Source organism: Heterocephalus glaber, unplaced genomic scaffold (assembly GCF_053883595.1).
Source record: "Heterocephalus glaber isolate CG9 unplaced genomic scaffold, H.glaber_assembly_v1.0 deba00001733, whole genome shotgun sequence".
In the NCBI taxonomy this organism is placed as follows: Eukaryota; Metazoa; Chordata; class Mammalia; order Rodentia; family Bathyergidae; genus Heterocephalus; species Heterocephalus glaber.
Window position 1 is genome coordinate 20,644,052 of NW_028258444.1, and position 17,402 is coordinate 20,661,453.

The 17,402-nt window shown below is 40.0% G+C and overlaps 1 protein-coding gene across 8 annotated transcripts in view; it reads left to right on the forward strand.

Moving 5' to 3' along the window:
* The window catches only part of Scn8a (sodium voltage-gated channel alpha subunit 8), a 171,261-nt gene that overhangs the window by 35,710 nt on the left and 118,149 nt on the right, over positions 1-17,402 (forward strand). For all 8 annotated transcript variants that reach the window (XM_087199929.1, XM_087199931.1, XM_087199934.1 and 5 more), the window contains exon 2: positions 12,333-12,662. In XM_087199929.1, coding sequence (XP_087056055.1) covers positions 12,387-12,662 — 276 coding nt within the window. In that variant the 5' untranslated portion in view covers positions 12,333-12,386. The remainder of the gene's footprint in view (positions 1-12,332; positions 12,663-17,402) is intronic.

Genomic DNA, 17,402 nt, shown 5'->3' on the forward strand with positions numbered 1-17,402 from the left:
CAAAAAGAATGGCACAGCCAAAGTGTAGGAGTGGAAAATTACAGTAGGAGTAGGAATGGTTTTGTGAAGCTAAGATACAAGCAGAGAATGTCTATTAGTAGGCTGAAAGGGGCACTGAATGCTCATTTAAGGAGTTGAGGCTTTATTCAACAAGCAGTAGAGAGTCTGAGGGCTTTTGAGCAGAAGGGAATCATGGTTATCAAACCCAAATTTCATACCAGGCTCCAGCTGAATGCATCAGTAAAGATTACTGTACTGCCCCTGAGGTTGCATGGGTTATGCCAGCTTGAAGGGTTACTTAGATTCATTTGTCATCAGTCTAGTAGTTAACAGTATGAAGGCACCATAGCAATCATGCACAGTTTTCTGCTGTGACTTTTCCTAGAGGATCTTTGGCTAGTCCAGACTTCTCTGAGTAAATGAAAGAGAGAACTTTGAACATCTCAGGGAAAAGTATGAGATTAAGAATAAGAGCAAGAAAAAAAAAAGAATAAGAGCAAGTTTAGTTAATACATTGCAAATGAGATTAGACATATATTTACTATTTACTACAACTGTCCTTGCGCCATTTTAACACTCTTCGTGAATGAGAAACATCAGTCGGTATGGAAAACACATATAACAAAGAGTCACATCCTGAGTTTAAGTCCTGACTCTGCTACTTAACTGTCATTGTGACCTTAAGCAAGTCACTTGCCCTTTTTGAGCCTGTCACATGGCAGTTAGGAGATTCCAGTTGGAAAGCAGCTAAAAAACGTATTATTAACATTATTGAAATGCATGTTACTTTGGTTGCTACTAGGAGATGTTTCTTATAGGCATTGCTGACATTGTTCATGGGTGCCTCTGAAAAGACCAGTGGATAACCTACATCATTTCCACAGTGCTTGGAGCCAATGTGGTGTTACAGAAAAGCAATGGTGTGGAAAGCAGAAAACTGAATTCCATCCCATGCCTTGCCACTTGTCAGTGTAACCCAGATGTAACTTGGGCTTTATAAAAGCTACCTTGCTTTTATCTTAAGGCGCTATAAAACAAAAGAAAACAACAGAACCAACAGAAACAACACACACACTCTCTCAAATTCAATTCCAAAAGACTTAGTGAACAATTCAGTTCCTTACCAGAAGATTCTTAAAGAGAAGATACATTGGACATTATACCACCAGACGTCCTTAAAAGTACATTTTAACTATACCATGTGACAGTTGTGCTGTCTCGTTTTCTGCTCTCAAACCTCTCAGCCATGTCTTAGGGCATGCTCTCCTGTATCAGCTGCATTCCTGGGTTTTTCCTTGACCTCCTTATCATCATCATTATTATTATTAGAGAGTTTTCCCGCTTTCTCTTAAAGTTAATCTGAATGGGAAAAGAATTTTCCCTCCTTAGAAACTGGACAGGGGCACTTAATATTTTGTCCTGTGTCATTGGCTGTTTAACCTTAAATACCTTTTCTGATTGATAAGTTGGGATCTAGCAATATTTGCTTCTTTAAACTCAAAAGTGAAGATGAGATGAGGTAAAGGATAAGAATGCTCTGTAAATGTTAAAACTCTGTGTAAATATAAGGTTGCATTAATTTGTAGCCTCAGTAACTGTTTGAAGAGTTTGTCACTGTGTCAGCTCAATCTCCTAAAATCCTAGCAGGACAAAAATCTTGTTCAGAAAGATCTTTCCCATTTTTAATCATGGCTGTGATTTCCTAGCAACGTATGGTCAGGCCACTGTGTTTGTGTTGGGGTTTGGGTTTTTTTGTTGTTGTTTTCAGACAGGATCTTGCTATGTAGTCCAGGCTGGCCTTGAACTCAATGATCCTCCTGCCTCAGCCTCCCAAGTAGCTGAGATGATGAATGTGTGTTACTGTCTATTTATATATTTATATTTGAATAACAGTTCTTGATAAATATTCTCTCATTTGTTTCTCATAGTAACCCTATGAGAAGGAGGATTTCATTAATCCCATGGTTGAATCTGTACTGGCTTCCCTATTGTTTTTGTCTCCCCTTGCATTTGTCGAGTATCATAGCAGCTACTTGGATGACCCACCTTCTATTCCCCTATAGAGCCTCGTAAAGGTATGAACAGTGTTTCTGAATATAGTCAGTAGAATATTCTTTAGTAACTATCTCATGCATCTTCCCTGCTGTTAGTGATTGACTTAGCAAATGAAAAGCAAAAGCTATACAAGCCTGGTGGCCTTTTGTAATGCCTAAATCCAGACAATTTAGCCACACTAAAGGCGAGGTAGCCTGGCGGATTTTGACTTGGCACTTAGTGTTCTGTTAATGGCCTGTGGTCGGATTCCATCTCCATGTCATCATTTCAGCCAGAGAAGCAACCTGTATGTTACTTGGGTTGCAGAACTCCATGCAAGCTATCAGTTCTCTTATTTTCATTAAAAATCCTCTTCCTGTTTTTAGAGCTCCTAGTAGACAACTACAGTACTCAATCTTAGTCGCTGTCAGAGCCATCATCGTATAGGTGCGCTTTTGAGAGGCTGCTTCTGGTGTGACTTTGGGAATTCATAGTTTTTCTTTCCTCACTTGTAAAATGAAGCTACCGATACCTATATCATTAAGTTGCTGTGAGGATTAAAGATAGTGTTTATAAAGTCCCTGACAATACATACTATCATAATCTTCATAGGTATTACATCAGCTTTGCAGAGATCCATAACCACTTTCTTGTGTTTTACATGTCCATTTCAGTATTCTAACACTGTAAGAATGTCTTCAGGGCTTCCTGAGAGAAAAGAAGTTGACTTTGGACTCAGGCCCTTCTTCAAACAGAACAGAAAAGCTTTTGTGTGTTTTATTAACTGACATTCATATGAGATTTTATTTGAAAAAGACCCATTGATTGAAAACAACAAAGCTTTACAATTTTAGTTCAACTTTCTACTCACGCAGTGAGGAAATCTGCTTTGCAACATGACTGACAGACAGTGACTTAGAGAATGTGCCCTGATACCACTTTCTATATTCTAAGTTTTCCCATGCTGGCACACAGACACTAAGAAGTGCTTGTTGAAAGAATGAATTCTTGCACATGGTTGCAGTGAAGGTCAACTGAATGGTATTAGACCTTTGTTTTATTTTCTATTTGTGCATTCATTCCTTTATTAAACATATTATTAATTGGTGATAGGTTTTTGTGGGGTTTTTTTGTTTTTTTGGTACTGGAAATCAAACTCAGGACCTTCTCCTTGCCAGGCAGGCACTATGCCACTGAGCTATGTCCTGGCCCTGGTGATAGGTTTTGAGTCAAGATATCATGCTTTCAGATTTAAGCCTCTTATGTTTTTCATTTTGAACCTTGGTAATTCAGAGAAGTTGCTTTTTTAGTATTAGAGTCCAGGCAGCTACATTAGTTTTATGAACCCATAGAGCTGTAAGGAGTCTTAAAAGGGACATCAGAAAGGAGTAAAAGTGCTGATAACAAGTAATGTAGTGAAGTGGTTATGAACACAAACCAGCCTGGGCAAAATAGCAAGACCCTGTCTCCAAAACAAAACAGCAACAATATCTGTACACATAAAATCATTCTAGTCATTGATTTAAATAGGACAAATTCTTACCTATGAATCTTTCTAGGCATTTTTATGTCAAAATATCAAAGTACTCAAGTACAGTATAAGTAAAGTATAAATGTTTTAGAAGTATCTCCTGGTAAAGTTGCTTATATCATGGTTAATTTTATATTTATATACATATTAGGCCTCTTTATAATCAGACCTTTTAAAGAGTTTCTTCAGGAAAACATATATGTTAAGTCAACCAAAAGTAAGTGCCTTAAAAGGATTAGGAAGATACCAGTTATCACTAGTCAGAGGCAAATAGGTCAGCTTTGGAGAAATTTGTGGGTGTGAGGTTTGGGAAAAATGTGCGTACTTCAAGTGCTCAGTGATAGAGCATTTATCTATCCAGGGTTCAGTCCCCAGTACAAAAAAAAAAAAAAAGAGTAGCCTTGCTCTGCTCAAAGCAAGGTAGACAAAAGAATGTATGGAGTGGTTTTCACTTAATATACATGCTGACCTGCATCACAGGATGAACAGATCACAAGACCTGGGAGAGGGAGAGCCAGATCTTACTGTTAGCGAGGGGCTTAAGACTCCAATTTTTCATGTTTAAAATGATTACAAGTAAGGTTTGACAAAGTTGTTTTATTTCAGTTTTTAGAACTGTTAGATTTTCTAAAATGAAATCTGTAAGACCCAAAGTGGGAAATTGGCAGGCTGGCGTCTAGTTGGAGGAAGGAGGAGCCCTGGGAGTGGGGACAGTGTAAACTATTCATCTGGCTATGTTTCTCTCTTCTATGATAAGAGCCACCCACCTTCCTCCCAGTGAAGAGCTGCTCCTCTGGCTAATTCCAAATGAGCTATATACCAACGTGCTAAAGAGCTGGCTTATAGTTCTCAGAGTCTAGTTATAGTTCTATACCAGTCTTCTTCTTCGTCTTCTTCTTCTTCCTCCTCCTCCTCCTCCTCTTCTTCTTTCTTCTTCTTCTTTCTTCTTTCTTGTTGTTGTTGTTGTTGTTCTTCTTCTTCTTCTTCTTCTTCCTCCTCCTCCTCCTCCTCCTTCTTTTTGGTTCTTGTTATTAATCTTTTCTTTTGAGCTTCAGAACCACATATCTTGCTGCCTGTGTGGTGTCCCCATGAGAATGTACCACAGCATTTGAGACTCAACGTGTCCAAAAGTGAAGTCGTCTTCACCCCAGAGCTGTAGGTCGTGTTTACTCCCTCTCAGTGACTTTCACAACCTTCGACCATTTTCCCAAGATAAACATTTGGGTGTTATCCTTGATTTTCCTACTGCCGTACGCCCTACCCTCAGTTAACAACAGGCTTGTTCAGTTTGTCATCCCTTCTGTTGCTACCTGGCTCAGGCTATCACTGTCTCTGCTGAGTCGCTACAACAGTTTTCTGCCTAGCCTTGCTCTTCCTCTCCCTTCCTCCCTCCCTCCCTCTCTTTTCCCCATTGTAGCTAGAACCTTCCTAAATGGAGCTTAGATTGCCATTCTATATTTAAGTCTTCAGTATCTCCTTTTTGCTTTCCTGATGCGGCATCAGCTTACCTGTTAGCTAATTTTCTAAAGGCTACTTCCACTGAACAATTTGCAGTACTCTAGTGGCTTGATCTCCCTTGTCTGTGGTCTGTTGAATATGCTAATTCTTCCTGCAAAGCTCTTCCCATTTTCTAGCCATCCCCCACTCCACAGCCTGTCCTTCAGGCCTCAGCTACAAGGTCACTTTTCTCGAGGAAGCCTTCCCTGATCTCTCCAAACTAGATTAGGTGTCCTGCTTGTGTGTTTCTGTAAAAGCCTGTTTTACTTTATTGGCAGGTTTATCCAATTGTACTTTGCCTGTTCCCTTGTCTGCTACCCCCAGGAGACTGCCAAGTCTCTTGGGCAGGAGTGAACAATCGTGTTCATCAGAGTATAGCTTCTGGCATATAACTAGGGGGCACGGTAAGGTTTTCTCCCTCATATAAAAAATAAACATAACATAAAATTTACTCAACTATTTTAAGTGTATAATTCAGTGACATTAAATTACATTCATTGCCCATCTCCAGGAATTTGCATCATCTTTAACTAACACTCTGTGCCAGTTAAACAGTAACTCCCCATGGCCCCTGCCTCAGCCCCTGGTAACCACTGTTCTACTTTTTCTATGTGTTTGACTATTCCAGATACCTCATATAAATGAAATCATAGTATTTGTCCTTTTGTGTCTGGCTTACTTCACTTAGCATAAAGTTTTCAAGGTTTATCCATGTTGTAGATGAGTTAGAATATCTTTCCTTGTTGAGGCTGCACAGTAGCCCAGTATATAACATTTTATTTATCCATTCATGGAAATTGGGGCTGTTTATCAATTGTGGCAGTTGTAAATAATGCTGCTAGGAATGTCTGTTGAAGCCCTTGCTTTCAGTTCTTTTTAGTATACACTTAAAAGGGGAATTGGTCTTACAATAATTCTGTGCTTAATTGTGGGGGCGCCACCCTCTTTTCTGCTCCAGCTGTGTACTAGAGTTTCAGTTTCTGACATCCTTATCAATACTTGCTATTTTCTGTTTTTTGCTTATTTTGTGTGTGAGTATATGTTTGTGGTACTGGGGATTGAACCCAGGGCCTTCACATTGACCTATATCCCCAGCCCTTTCAATTTTTATCTTACAAAGAGTTTCACTAAGTTGCTAAGGCACCCAGCCAGGGTTGAACTTGAGATCCTCCTGCCTCAGTCTCCCAGAGTGCTGGGATTAAAGGTGTGCACTACCACAGTCGGCTTAGTTGCTTGTTTTAAAAAATATCATAGCCATCCTAGTGTATATTTCACTTGATTTTGATTTTGATTTTATCTGATAATTAGTGATGTTGAACATCTTTCCATGTGTTTACTGGCCCTTTGTATATCTTCTTGGACAAATGTCTATTCAAGGTTTTGCCTTTTGTGTGTGTGTGTGTGTGTGTGTGTGTGTGTATCTGTGTTACTAAGGATTGAACCCAGGGCTTTTGCACTGAGCTACATTCCCCAATCCATTCTGGGGGGAGTACCGGGGATTGAACTCAGGTCCAATCCATTTTTAAAGTTGTAAATTTTGAGACAGGATCTCACTAAGCTGCCCAGACTGGCAAACTTCCAGTCCTCCTGCCTCAGCCTTCCAGAGTGCGGAAATCACAGGTGTGCACCTGTGGCTCTGTCTGTTTCTAATTGTTTGTAAATTGATTTTTAGTTATAAGAGTTCTTCATGTGTTCTGGATATTAAGTCCTTATCCAATTTGTAATTGTGTGAGTTGTCTTTTCACTTTCTTGATAGTATCCTTTAATGTACAAGTTTAAATTTTTTTTTCTTTTTTTTTTTTGGTACCGGGAATCAAACTAAGGACCTTACACTTACGAGGCAGGCGACAACACCACTGAGCTAAATCCCCGGCCCTACAAGTTTTAAATTTTGATGAAGTCTGATATAGTTTTTCTTTTACTTGTGCTTTTAGTGTCATATCTAAGAAATTATTGCCAAATCCAATGTCATGAAGCCTTCCCCCATATTTTTTGTTTTTGCTAAGAATGTTATAGTTTTAGCTCTTACATTTAGGCCTTTGATCCATTTTGAGTTAGTTTTTGTATATAGTGTAACAGAAGCATTCAGTTTCATTCTTTTGCACATATATAACCCAATTTTTCCACTACCATTTATTGAAAAATATCATTGAACAGTCTTGGTATCTTCATTGAAAATCATTTGAGGGCTTACTTCTGGGCTACTATTCCATTGATCTATAGATCTATCTATATGCCTACAAGTTCCAAACTTTTGTAAGTTTTGATATCAGAAAGTATGGTTTCTTCAAGTTTGTTCTTCTTTTTCAAGTCTGAGACAAGTTTGTATATATTTATTTAGCTAGCTAGCAGTGCTGGGGATTGAACCAAGGGCCTCACACATCCTAGGGAAACACTCTACCACTGAGCTACATACACAGCCCCTGAGACAAGTTCTTTTTTTCTTTTGGTACTGGGGATCAAACTCAGGTCCTTGCGCTTGCACAGCAGGTGGTGAAACCACTGAGCTAAATCCCGGGCCCGAGACAAATTCTTAATACTAGTTGCTACTTTTTATTTGATTTTCCCTTCAGTAAATTTTCTTGTACACCCTTGCCTAGGGTGTTTCCTTCAACAGCTGCTCCTGGATGACTTCCCTACCTGTTATCGCTGTTATAACCCCACTTCAGTGCCAGTTTTCTTTTTGTCTTCCATGCCATGTCTCCCTTCATTAGGATTCTTCTTTATTTGTATGTATCCAGGCCAGAAATGGCAGTTTAATATTTTTTTGTTTTTGTTTTTGTTTTTTTGGTAATGGGGATTGAACTCAGGTCCTTGCGCTTGCGAGGCAGGCGGTAGAACCAGTGAGCTAAATCCCTGGTCCTGCATTTTAATATTTTAATCCTCCTGGATGGCCAAAGGAAGAGGGCTGTACCTATCTGTTGTACTTATCTTTGCGTCTCATTCAATCTTCTTTGGAACTCTCAAGGCCAGAAGTCCCTTTTACTGGCTGTTATCTTTTTTTTTGATACTGGGGATCGAACTCGGCACCTTGCAGTTGCAAGGCAGGCACCAGAACCACTGAGCTAAATCCCTGGCCTTGGCTATGTTATCTTTAGCTCTCTGGAAGATGAACAGCTGAAACAGTAGTGGTATGGTGGACAAAGTGCTGTGACTGAGAGACCATGGTTCAGTGAAACAAACATTGAAGGTGACCCTTCGGTCATGCAGATTTGGGGTGCTCACCCTCATACCATTGAAAATCCACGTCTAGCTCGTGACTGCTCAAAAACTTTACTACTGCTCTGCTATTGATAACAGTAACATAGATTGTGTGCTATATGTATTATATATGGTGAAAAATGCACAAGAACTGTTAGAGGTTACTTTTTACTGAGATAAGCAGTTTTCTGTAGAGACAAATTGCTCCTGTGGAGATGATTAGCAACACCCCTGGAACACGCTGCGGTAGCAGAAAGATTACCTAGGAAAGTCTGACAGTGGTATAGTATGCACCACGGTTAATTCTCTGCAGTTACGATTTAATACTGGATCTTTACATTTGTTAATTTTCTCAATACTGTACATGACACCCATGTATGGTCTAAGTATGTTCATGAGTTTTAATAAATAGATTTATGTTGATAAATTTTAGTTTTTATAATAGATTTATGTATGTTTTGTGGTAGTGAATGATCAAATAGACCAGTGGTGGTGAACCCATGGCATATGCACCACAATGGGCTCTTTGTTATCATAAAAAGCTCTAAAAGGTTTGCCATCACTGAAACAGACTATTAGCTACATATATGTTATGCATTCATGAGACATCTTTTTCTTAATTTGTTTTCTATTTCTGCCTACTTGGTTTGTCTGCAAGTTTTTTCAAGTTGTTGCACATCTCTAAAAAATGCATATAAAATTGAAACAAAACAAGAGAAACAGCTGGGGATTTAGCTCATTGGTTCCGGCGCCTGCCTCGAAAGTGCAAGGTCCCGAGTTCGATCCCCAGTATCAAAAAAAACAACAACAAAAAAACAAGAAAAACATTAAAAAATCTAGAAAAAGGAACAACAATCACCTGAGTAAATGTTCTTGCAGGGAAGCAGTAGAAGAGAATGCTTGAGAAGTATAAAGTAGCCAAAGGCAGTGACATGGCAGAAGTTTGGAATCTGTCCTGTATAGCTCTCATAGGTTTTAAGGAGGGAAATGATATAATGAAAACAGATATTTTTAGGCAAAAAAAGATCTTTGGAGATGCACCTGGTGAACTGAGGGCTGGCTTTCTGCAGGGAGTCAGTTGCAGTAGAACCCAATGAGTGTTGAAAATGGAAGCTCTACAGGCAGAATTGGGAAGGCTGGTTTCTGGCTTGTTCTGGACAACAGAGGAGGACTGGGTAGAGGTGACTGCTAGATGGCTGGAACAATGATGGTCCTAATAACATAAATGAGAAAGCCAGGAGAAGAAATCCATTTTGGAAGTAAGAGTGATTTTAAATGCTTAAATTTTGAAATGATGGCAGGCACCCTCGGGCCAACTGTGGAACTCAGAAGAACAGTTAGGGCTAGTGACAGAAATCTGAAAATCATTGCTGTGCAGATTATTTTGAGTAGATGAAAATTCCTAAAGAAAGGAGTGTAACAGAAATATCAGGCCAGCCGCGAGAGGAGAAAGAGGCTGTCGGTGGGAAAGAGACTACAGGTGCAGTTAGAACTAGGATAACATAATGTCACGTAGGCCAAAGGAAGAACAAGTGAGGATGAGGATATACAAGGAGAAGATACAGGAAGGAAAATGAAGGGTGAAAACGTGATGGGAAGCAGGGGCAGTGATTGCAGGGATGTGGTCCTGGGGAAGATAAGAAGAGTCAGGATCTTAGAGCAAAGGCAGAGGTCCTAGCCTCAAACTGCTGTGAAGAACCCAGCTGCCTGCAATTAGATCACAAGAATCTGTCAGCATCATAAATGACTTACTCTTGCAGTGTTCTTTGTGCTCTGAAGAGGAACAGAGAGTGACCTAGAGTTGAGGGTAAATGTGAATATGGAAGCCAGGGAGTCCCAGATTTTTGGTCTCATAGTGGGTTCCAGGCATATTCCTGCTCTCTGAAAAGGGATACAAAAGGGAGTTTTGAAAGGCTCTAGGAATTTATACTATCCATATAAGGTACAGCTCAGCAATGATTAAAGGCTGAAACAAGTGACTATATGTATATCGAGTCCTGACTTTGTCATTTTCTAGCTGTGTGACTTTGGGCAAAGTGTTAATTCTCTCAGCTTGAGTTTCTGAAGACTAAATGAGTTAATGCAAGCAAGATGCTTGAAACATAGCCCAGGATCGATGTTAGGTTGGATCACCGCTGACTACTGTAGGAGCAGGGAAGGGGAAGAATTAGCAGAGGCTAGAGTTTTTGTATAGGCTTTGCTGTGGAGGAATTTATTGGAGGCAAAACAGGGGAAGGTAGAAGGAAAGGAATCAGAGAAAAGGAGTTCTAGATTGGGAAAACCTTGTAAATAAAGTCATGGATCAGTAAAGCCTTACCATTTTTGTGTGATTTCCTTAATGAACCAGATTATTCCTGTTGGGAACTAGTGGGAGGTAGGATAGGATAGGATGAATAACTGATTATTTGTTATTATAAAAGAAGTGTGAGTTGAGAGGTTAGAGCTCTTTGGTTGTGATTTTTATCCTGGCCCCCAACTTTGGGCAAGTTATCGAACTTCTTAGTATCCCAAGTTTCTTCATCTGCAAAATGGAATGGACGGGACCTGTAGATGTACATCTTGCAGCTCTAAAGTCCTATGCTTCTTACATGGAAAGATTTCTCTGCCCCCTGCCCCCACAGCCTGTGGAATGGTGTGTTTTGGTGCAGTGTGGAGCTCAGTGTTTCTGGCCTCATCAACCCCATGCTTCAAGCAGGTGATCTCACAGCCTACATTCAGACTCCACAGGCTGAGCACCGTACCCAGCAGTCACTAGTGTGCCTGAGCAGGTAGATTTGTGACTGGAGCCCACAGGTGCTGCACTCCCAGACTACTTAGAGTTAATTCTACTACTGGCTCTCTTGAGAAGCCTCAGGTTTTATGGATACTTGCCTTGAAGTGGACCCTGAGGGGCAAGTAGGAGGAAAAAGAACAGTCTTTAACCTTTAAAAATTTTTTTTCCTGGGCTGTCCTTGTGGTACTCAAGAAAACCACACCATTGGGCCAGGGATTTAGCTCAGTGGTTTTGCCACCTGCCTCGCCAAGTACAAGGTCCCGAGTTCAATCCCCGGTACCAAAAAAAAACAAAACAAGAAAACCACACCGTGGATGTCAGGTGAGCTGCTAGTAAGGCCCTTTTCAGGCCTTTTAAGGCAGGAACAGCATTTTTGCTTTTACCACCAAAATTCCTCCATTTCAAGGCTTGTGGGTAAATCACCCAGGATTCTGTATATAAACAAAAGTGGAAATGGGCTTTTCAAATGCCACACTTCACTCAGAAATCGCTGGCGCCTACTTCATCTTTTTTTAAAAGAGAATTCTGGTTTGTTGCTCCTGTCCTTCCAGTCTTCAGAACCATAGCAGCCCTTCCTGCCTCTTCAGCCTGCCAAGCCTGCAGTGCTGCAGTGTGTTGCATCAGAGGAAGTTCTCTGGGATCCCTCTCTCACTGCTAAGCAGGAAGTCCTGGGAGCAGTGTCTGCCCTTGCCGCAGAAAAATATGCTTTGTGTTTGTTGAAGAAATACTTGGTGAATTGAAAAACAACAAAAGACTAAAGCAGATAGAAGCTATTTTATCTATATTTTGCATCTGAAAAGTTTTAAAGGTTAATTTTGGTTTCAGAAATTGAAATTTGAGAAGAGGGACAATTTACCCTTGTATTGCAGTTAAAAGAAGTCTTTGAGTAGTGGAGATCAGGAAAGGAAGGTGACTTGAACATATAAGGATGCCAAAACTAACATATGCCCCCAGGGAGTGTTAAATATGCTTTATTAGTTTAAAGTAGAACTTTTTTAAGGATATGAAATGCATCTCTTTTGTTGTATGTGGTTCCTAACAGTGAGTAGATCTAGATATTACAAATGCTAGAATTCAGGAGATGCTTATCTTTCCATCTTCCTGGCTGATCCTTGCCCAAGGGATGGTTATGAACATTATCTAGTCCATTCACATCACAGATTTTTTGAAGGAAAAAGAACCATGTTATGGAAGAAACTGTTGCAAAGGCTGTGCATAAAGCTTCAGAGTGAGATAGTTTAGCCTCTTTTTAGAGCAGTGATTGATTAATGCTGTCTGTGTTGCTGTTTCTTCCAGAGCTGACCTGTCCAGGACGAAGCATAACTAACGAAGCTGCTGCAGGATGAGAAGATGGCAGCGCGGCTGCTTGCACCACCAGGCCCTGATAGTTTCAAGCCGTTTACCCCTGAGTCACTGGCAAACATTGAGAGGCGCATTGCTGAGAGCAAGCTCAAGAAACCACCAAAGGCCGATGGCAGCCATCGGGAAGATGATGAGGACAGCAAGCCCAAACCAAACAGTGACCTGGAAGCAGGGAAGAGTTTGCCTTTCATCTACGGGGATATCCCCCAAGGCCTGGTTGCAGTTCCCCTGGAGGACTTTGACCCATACTATTTGACGCAGAAAGTGAGTTGGAGGAGATGCAAGTGCAGATGCCCCTTTTCTGACAGGCTATGGGAGAGGGGAGGAAGAGCTGTGTGTCTCTGCCAGAGTGGGGAGGAGTTGACCTTTATTTCAGTTCTGGTTTATGGGGAGCACTTGGCCATTCAGTTGCTGTTAAGAGTTGTTTGTGGATCTTCTGGTTGTCAACCTTGTTAATAAGACTTCTGATTTTGGCTTCAGGCCAGATGATCAAAAGAAGACATAGCGGCTCGGTGTGTAGCTCAGTCCACTTGCCTGCCATTCACGGGGCCCTGGGTTCAATCCCCAGCGCCATCAAAAATGAAGAGGGTCCAGGGATTTAGCTCATTGGTTCTGCCACCTGCCTTGCAAGTGCAAGATCCTGAGTTCAAGCCCCGGTACCAAAAAAAATTAATAAATAAAAATAAAAATAAAGAAGAAAAAAACCAAATGAAACAGGACTATATTACTAGAGTCCAAAAAAAGAGGAGACAGTGAAAGATAGAGCTCTTTGGAATCTCCATAATACACATTTGAAATTCTGTCTTTAAATATAAAGAACCTGTGATTAATATAGTGGAGGTTATGGGTTTGCTGTCTTATGCAGCCACCTTTGTGACATTAGAGCATTGCTTTTGGATACAGGAGTAGAATAAAAGCACACTCGGCAAGGAGGAGGACTCCAGGTCTTTGGCCTCATACACAGTTGTCCAGATGGATTCTTACAGCAAAGTCAGTTCTGTTCTTTTTCCAGGTGGGGAGCACAGGTGAAAGAAACACCAGTCTTCATTTGGCCAAGGGTTTCAAAGTTCCGGAACAAATATTTGATCAAATCTTGGGTTTCTTTCTCATAGTTATCTTCTGAAACAAGGCCTCCTGGATGATTTACCAGCCAACTACTTAGCCACTGAATTCTGAGGATGATATCAGACACAAATTAGGGGGCCCCTCATTCAACAGATTGTGTAAGGAATTACATCAGTGGGGTTTTCCAGATAAGAGGGAAGTGGCTTTGTGAAAATATATATTTACAAATACATAATTTAACTGAACTATCCTTGTAATATAACTGCCCTTATAAATCACTCTTAATGAAACTGCCTTTTAATCTTTCAAGTTTGGAAGAAATTTCAGCTTCTTTGGCTTGATAATGGGATGGAAGTAAGAAATTTAGCTATAGTTGTTGAGGCATTTTTAGTTTAGGATGACAAGAGTTAAATCATTCTCTACAGAATATGGCCCTTTACCCATATATTCTGTTGCAGCTCAGAACAGCTGCATAATAGGAAAAAGTGGACCAGTAGTTTAAATCTTTCAAGTTTAAGGAACCAAACACGATATGATATAACTTTTAGCTGTGACTAAGGGACCTAAGTCGCTTTGTAGCTCTGGATCTAAACTATTTATTTTTCCAACTGAATTGCAAATTGAATTTCATTTTCTTAAACCTGACTTAAGGTATGAAAAATGTATAGACCTATTAGATGTCAGAGCCCAGTTTTCCTTAGTATCTCCTTTTCTCTGGTTCCTGCCCCATTGGTAGCCTCTGTCCATTCCCAGGGCCTCAGATTTCAGTGCCCTGGCTTTTGAGTGAGGACTCTTCAAAGAGAGTGGGTCTCTGGCCAAGTTATTGATGGAGATCCAGTAGGGCCAGGTTGGTCATGATAGAAAGTCTGACTTTAACCTTTGTCCTTACCACTGGGTAAATTGTTCCTAGAAAGGATAACCTTAATTGAATTTTTTATAGTCCTTTAAAAAATATTTATTATTTTATTTTATTTTATTTTTTGGTACCAGGCATCGAACTCTGGTCCTTGCACTTGTGCAGCAGGCAGCGAAACCACTGAGCTAAATCCCCGGCCCCCAAATATTGTTTTGTTTTGTTTTTTGGTACCAGGGATCAAACTCAGGGCCTTGCACTTGGACAGCAGGAGCTGGAACCACTGAGCTAAATCCCCAGCCCTAAAAAATATATTTTAATATACTACAATGGAGAACAGTTTATAAAGTATACATATATAGCTTAATGATTATTATAAAACACACATACCATGTCAAGAAGGAGCATTCCTAGCACTTCAGAAGTGTTCATTGTACATTTATTTATTTAGTTAGTTAGTTACTTTTTATGGTACTGGGGATTGAACCTAGGGCCTCATGCATACTAGGTAAGCACTCTACCACTGTGCTACACCCCCAGCTCCTTGTTGTATGTTTAAATGAGGAATTTTTCCGTTGGTTAAAAATAATATGCTTACTCAAGTGTACTTGCAAGTCTTCACTGGCAGTACTAAAAACCTCATATTAACTAGGCCTTGTACTAAGCCTGCCCTACAAAACAGCACACTGGGAATTAACCCATAACTCAAAAATTTATAAGGGTAGAAATGACTTTAAGTGGACATTCTTTTCTGTTAGTTTTTCAAGGACTGCCTTCAGTAATTCTTGGCAAAATATAATCTTTTTCTCTGCTAAATGATGCAAGTAGAATCCTTCATCTTTTCCTTAGGTCTCATTTTCTAACTGATTAGTCATTTTTCTGACTCTCCTAGAAACCTGTTTCTTATTTCCTTCCCTCTTGCTTTTAGGGGGTAAGATAAAACAAGTTCCCTAAAAGGTTCTGGTTTCATCCCATTGTGGATGTCATACCCCAGGACCCTGAGAGTTGTGTGTCACATTTTCAAGACATTGTTGGCCTGCTGCTGGCCTGGCTGTCATACGCTTCTGAGGTCTGTGTTGGGTTTCACACTGACTTTTCCAGCTGGTCCTCTTTTTGAATTGCCTCAGACATCTTAGTACTACACCGCTCCCCCCACCCGCTGCCGCCACCACCACTTCATGCTGCCTCCTTTCTTTGTCTTTCTTATTTTTCAACTGTTTGTGCAAATATTTGAATTTAAGTCTTCTCTTTACACTTTTCCCTCATCTGCCCATTTCCTTACCTCTCTATACAGGTAACTATTGGTGGTACTGTCTTCTGAAGTTTCTTTACATATGTGCAAGCCAAAGCAAATATATCTTTTCAGGAACTTGAACTCTCATAAACACCTTTGTTCATAGTTTTCTTCCTACTGTTTTGTTAAGCCTGTTGAAGTCTTAATTTTGTTATTTATTTTCCTTTCTTTTATGCTATAGAATCTTAAGTTTTATCATTGTCAATCCTCAACTTATTTCCCTTCTGGTCTACTCTTCATTGAATAAAATCAAGGAACTTTTCATTTACAGCACAGTGTTTTAGTTGTCACTTTAAAAAGTATCTTCTAATGCTTAATAGTAGCTTGTTGCGTTTTAAATGTATTCCTAATAACTATCTTAAGTAGGCAGCAAGAAAGTCCATGGATTAAGTTGAAAGACGGTCTTCCTAGTTGATACCTACCCCTTTTCCCATTTCTTAGACCTGATAATTTATATGTATCTTTTTTAATAGGTGTTATAATTTTAAGAAAATCCTATAAACAAAAATCCAAATTACAGGATGCATTGATGTGTCTTTAAATAGCACATATTTCTCTTGAATATGAAAATTATACGTAACTTCCCAAAGTCCAGTTTACCATCAGGTCTTCCTGAACAGTATTCCTTTTCCTGAAAAGTGATGTCCTCTTAGAATCATAGGGAATGAGTATTTTTTCAAAACCCAGCATCATCCTCAGTGGTAGAACCAGTACTAGAACTCATGCCTCCTAATTGTACATTCATTGCAAAATATTTCTAGTTTCTCACTTTTTTTTTTTTGGTACCGGGGATTGAAATCAGGACCTTGGGTTTGCAAGGCAGGTGCAGTGCCACTGAGCTAAATTCTTGGCCCTCATTTCCCACTTTTAAAATTTGTTATTATTTGATCTATAGCCCCAGTTGACTCAGTTCCTAAACTAGACAGGCAAATGTCAATAAAGAAAAATAAATTCCTTTTTCATTTACATCTGTGGTTTATTAACCCTTCTTGGGATGGGTCCTTAAAAGTGCAGTGCTAAGAGCCGTATTTCTGAGGAAAAGATAGTGTCCATATTCTCCCGGCCAGCTAGCAGCCCTAAACAAGCTGTCCCAGAGACCCAGGCTCATTATCAACACTGATGCAGTTGTTCAATTGCATGTGTTATCCTGAGATAATTTACTTAACCTGTCTACCTGTTATTTATTTATTTATTTATTTTGGTACCGGGGATCGAACTCAGGTCCTTGCACTTGGGCAGCAGGTGGCAGAACCACTGAGCTCAATCCCTGGCCCCCTGTTATTTTTTTTAAAAGGAAGATTGTCTTCCACCCACCACAGTCCATTCCTGGCCTATCAGAATAATATACTGGAAATAGCTCCTAACTGGGAATAGAAAACTTTGGCTGTAGTTCCAGCTTTGCCTCTTATTTGCCCTTGGCCAAATCACTTAAATTCTGTCCATATCTACACATGGCCAGTAGGGTTGGACTTGTGTCAGTCTTCCTAAATGTATTTCACACTTTTGCCTATCACAGACTGTGTTTTAGGTGTGGAATTCTACTTTCTGTTCCCTTAGTGTTTCCCACCTTCTATTCTTCATCCCCTCCTCTTGGAATTTACTGTTCTTTTTACTTCACCTTTTGGTATTTTACGCATTTGTTCAGGCCTGGCCTATAGGTCTTTGCTTCTTTGTAGCCTAATTTGATTTTTCTACACCAGAACTGATTCTTCTTCATTCTGAGTTTGTATAATAGTTAGGTCTTCAGCCTGACTGGAAGAAAAGGTGATTTCAGGTTTCACTCAGTTTGGGT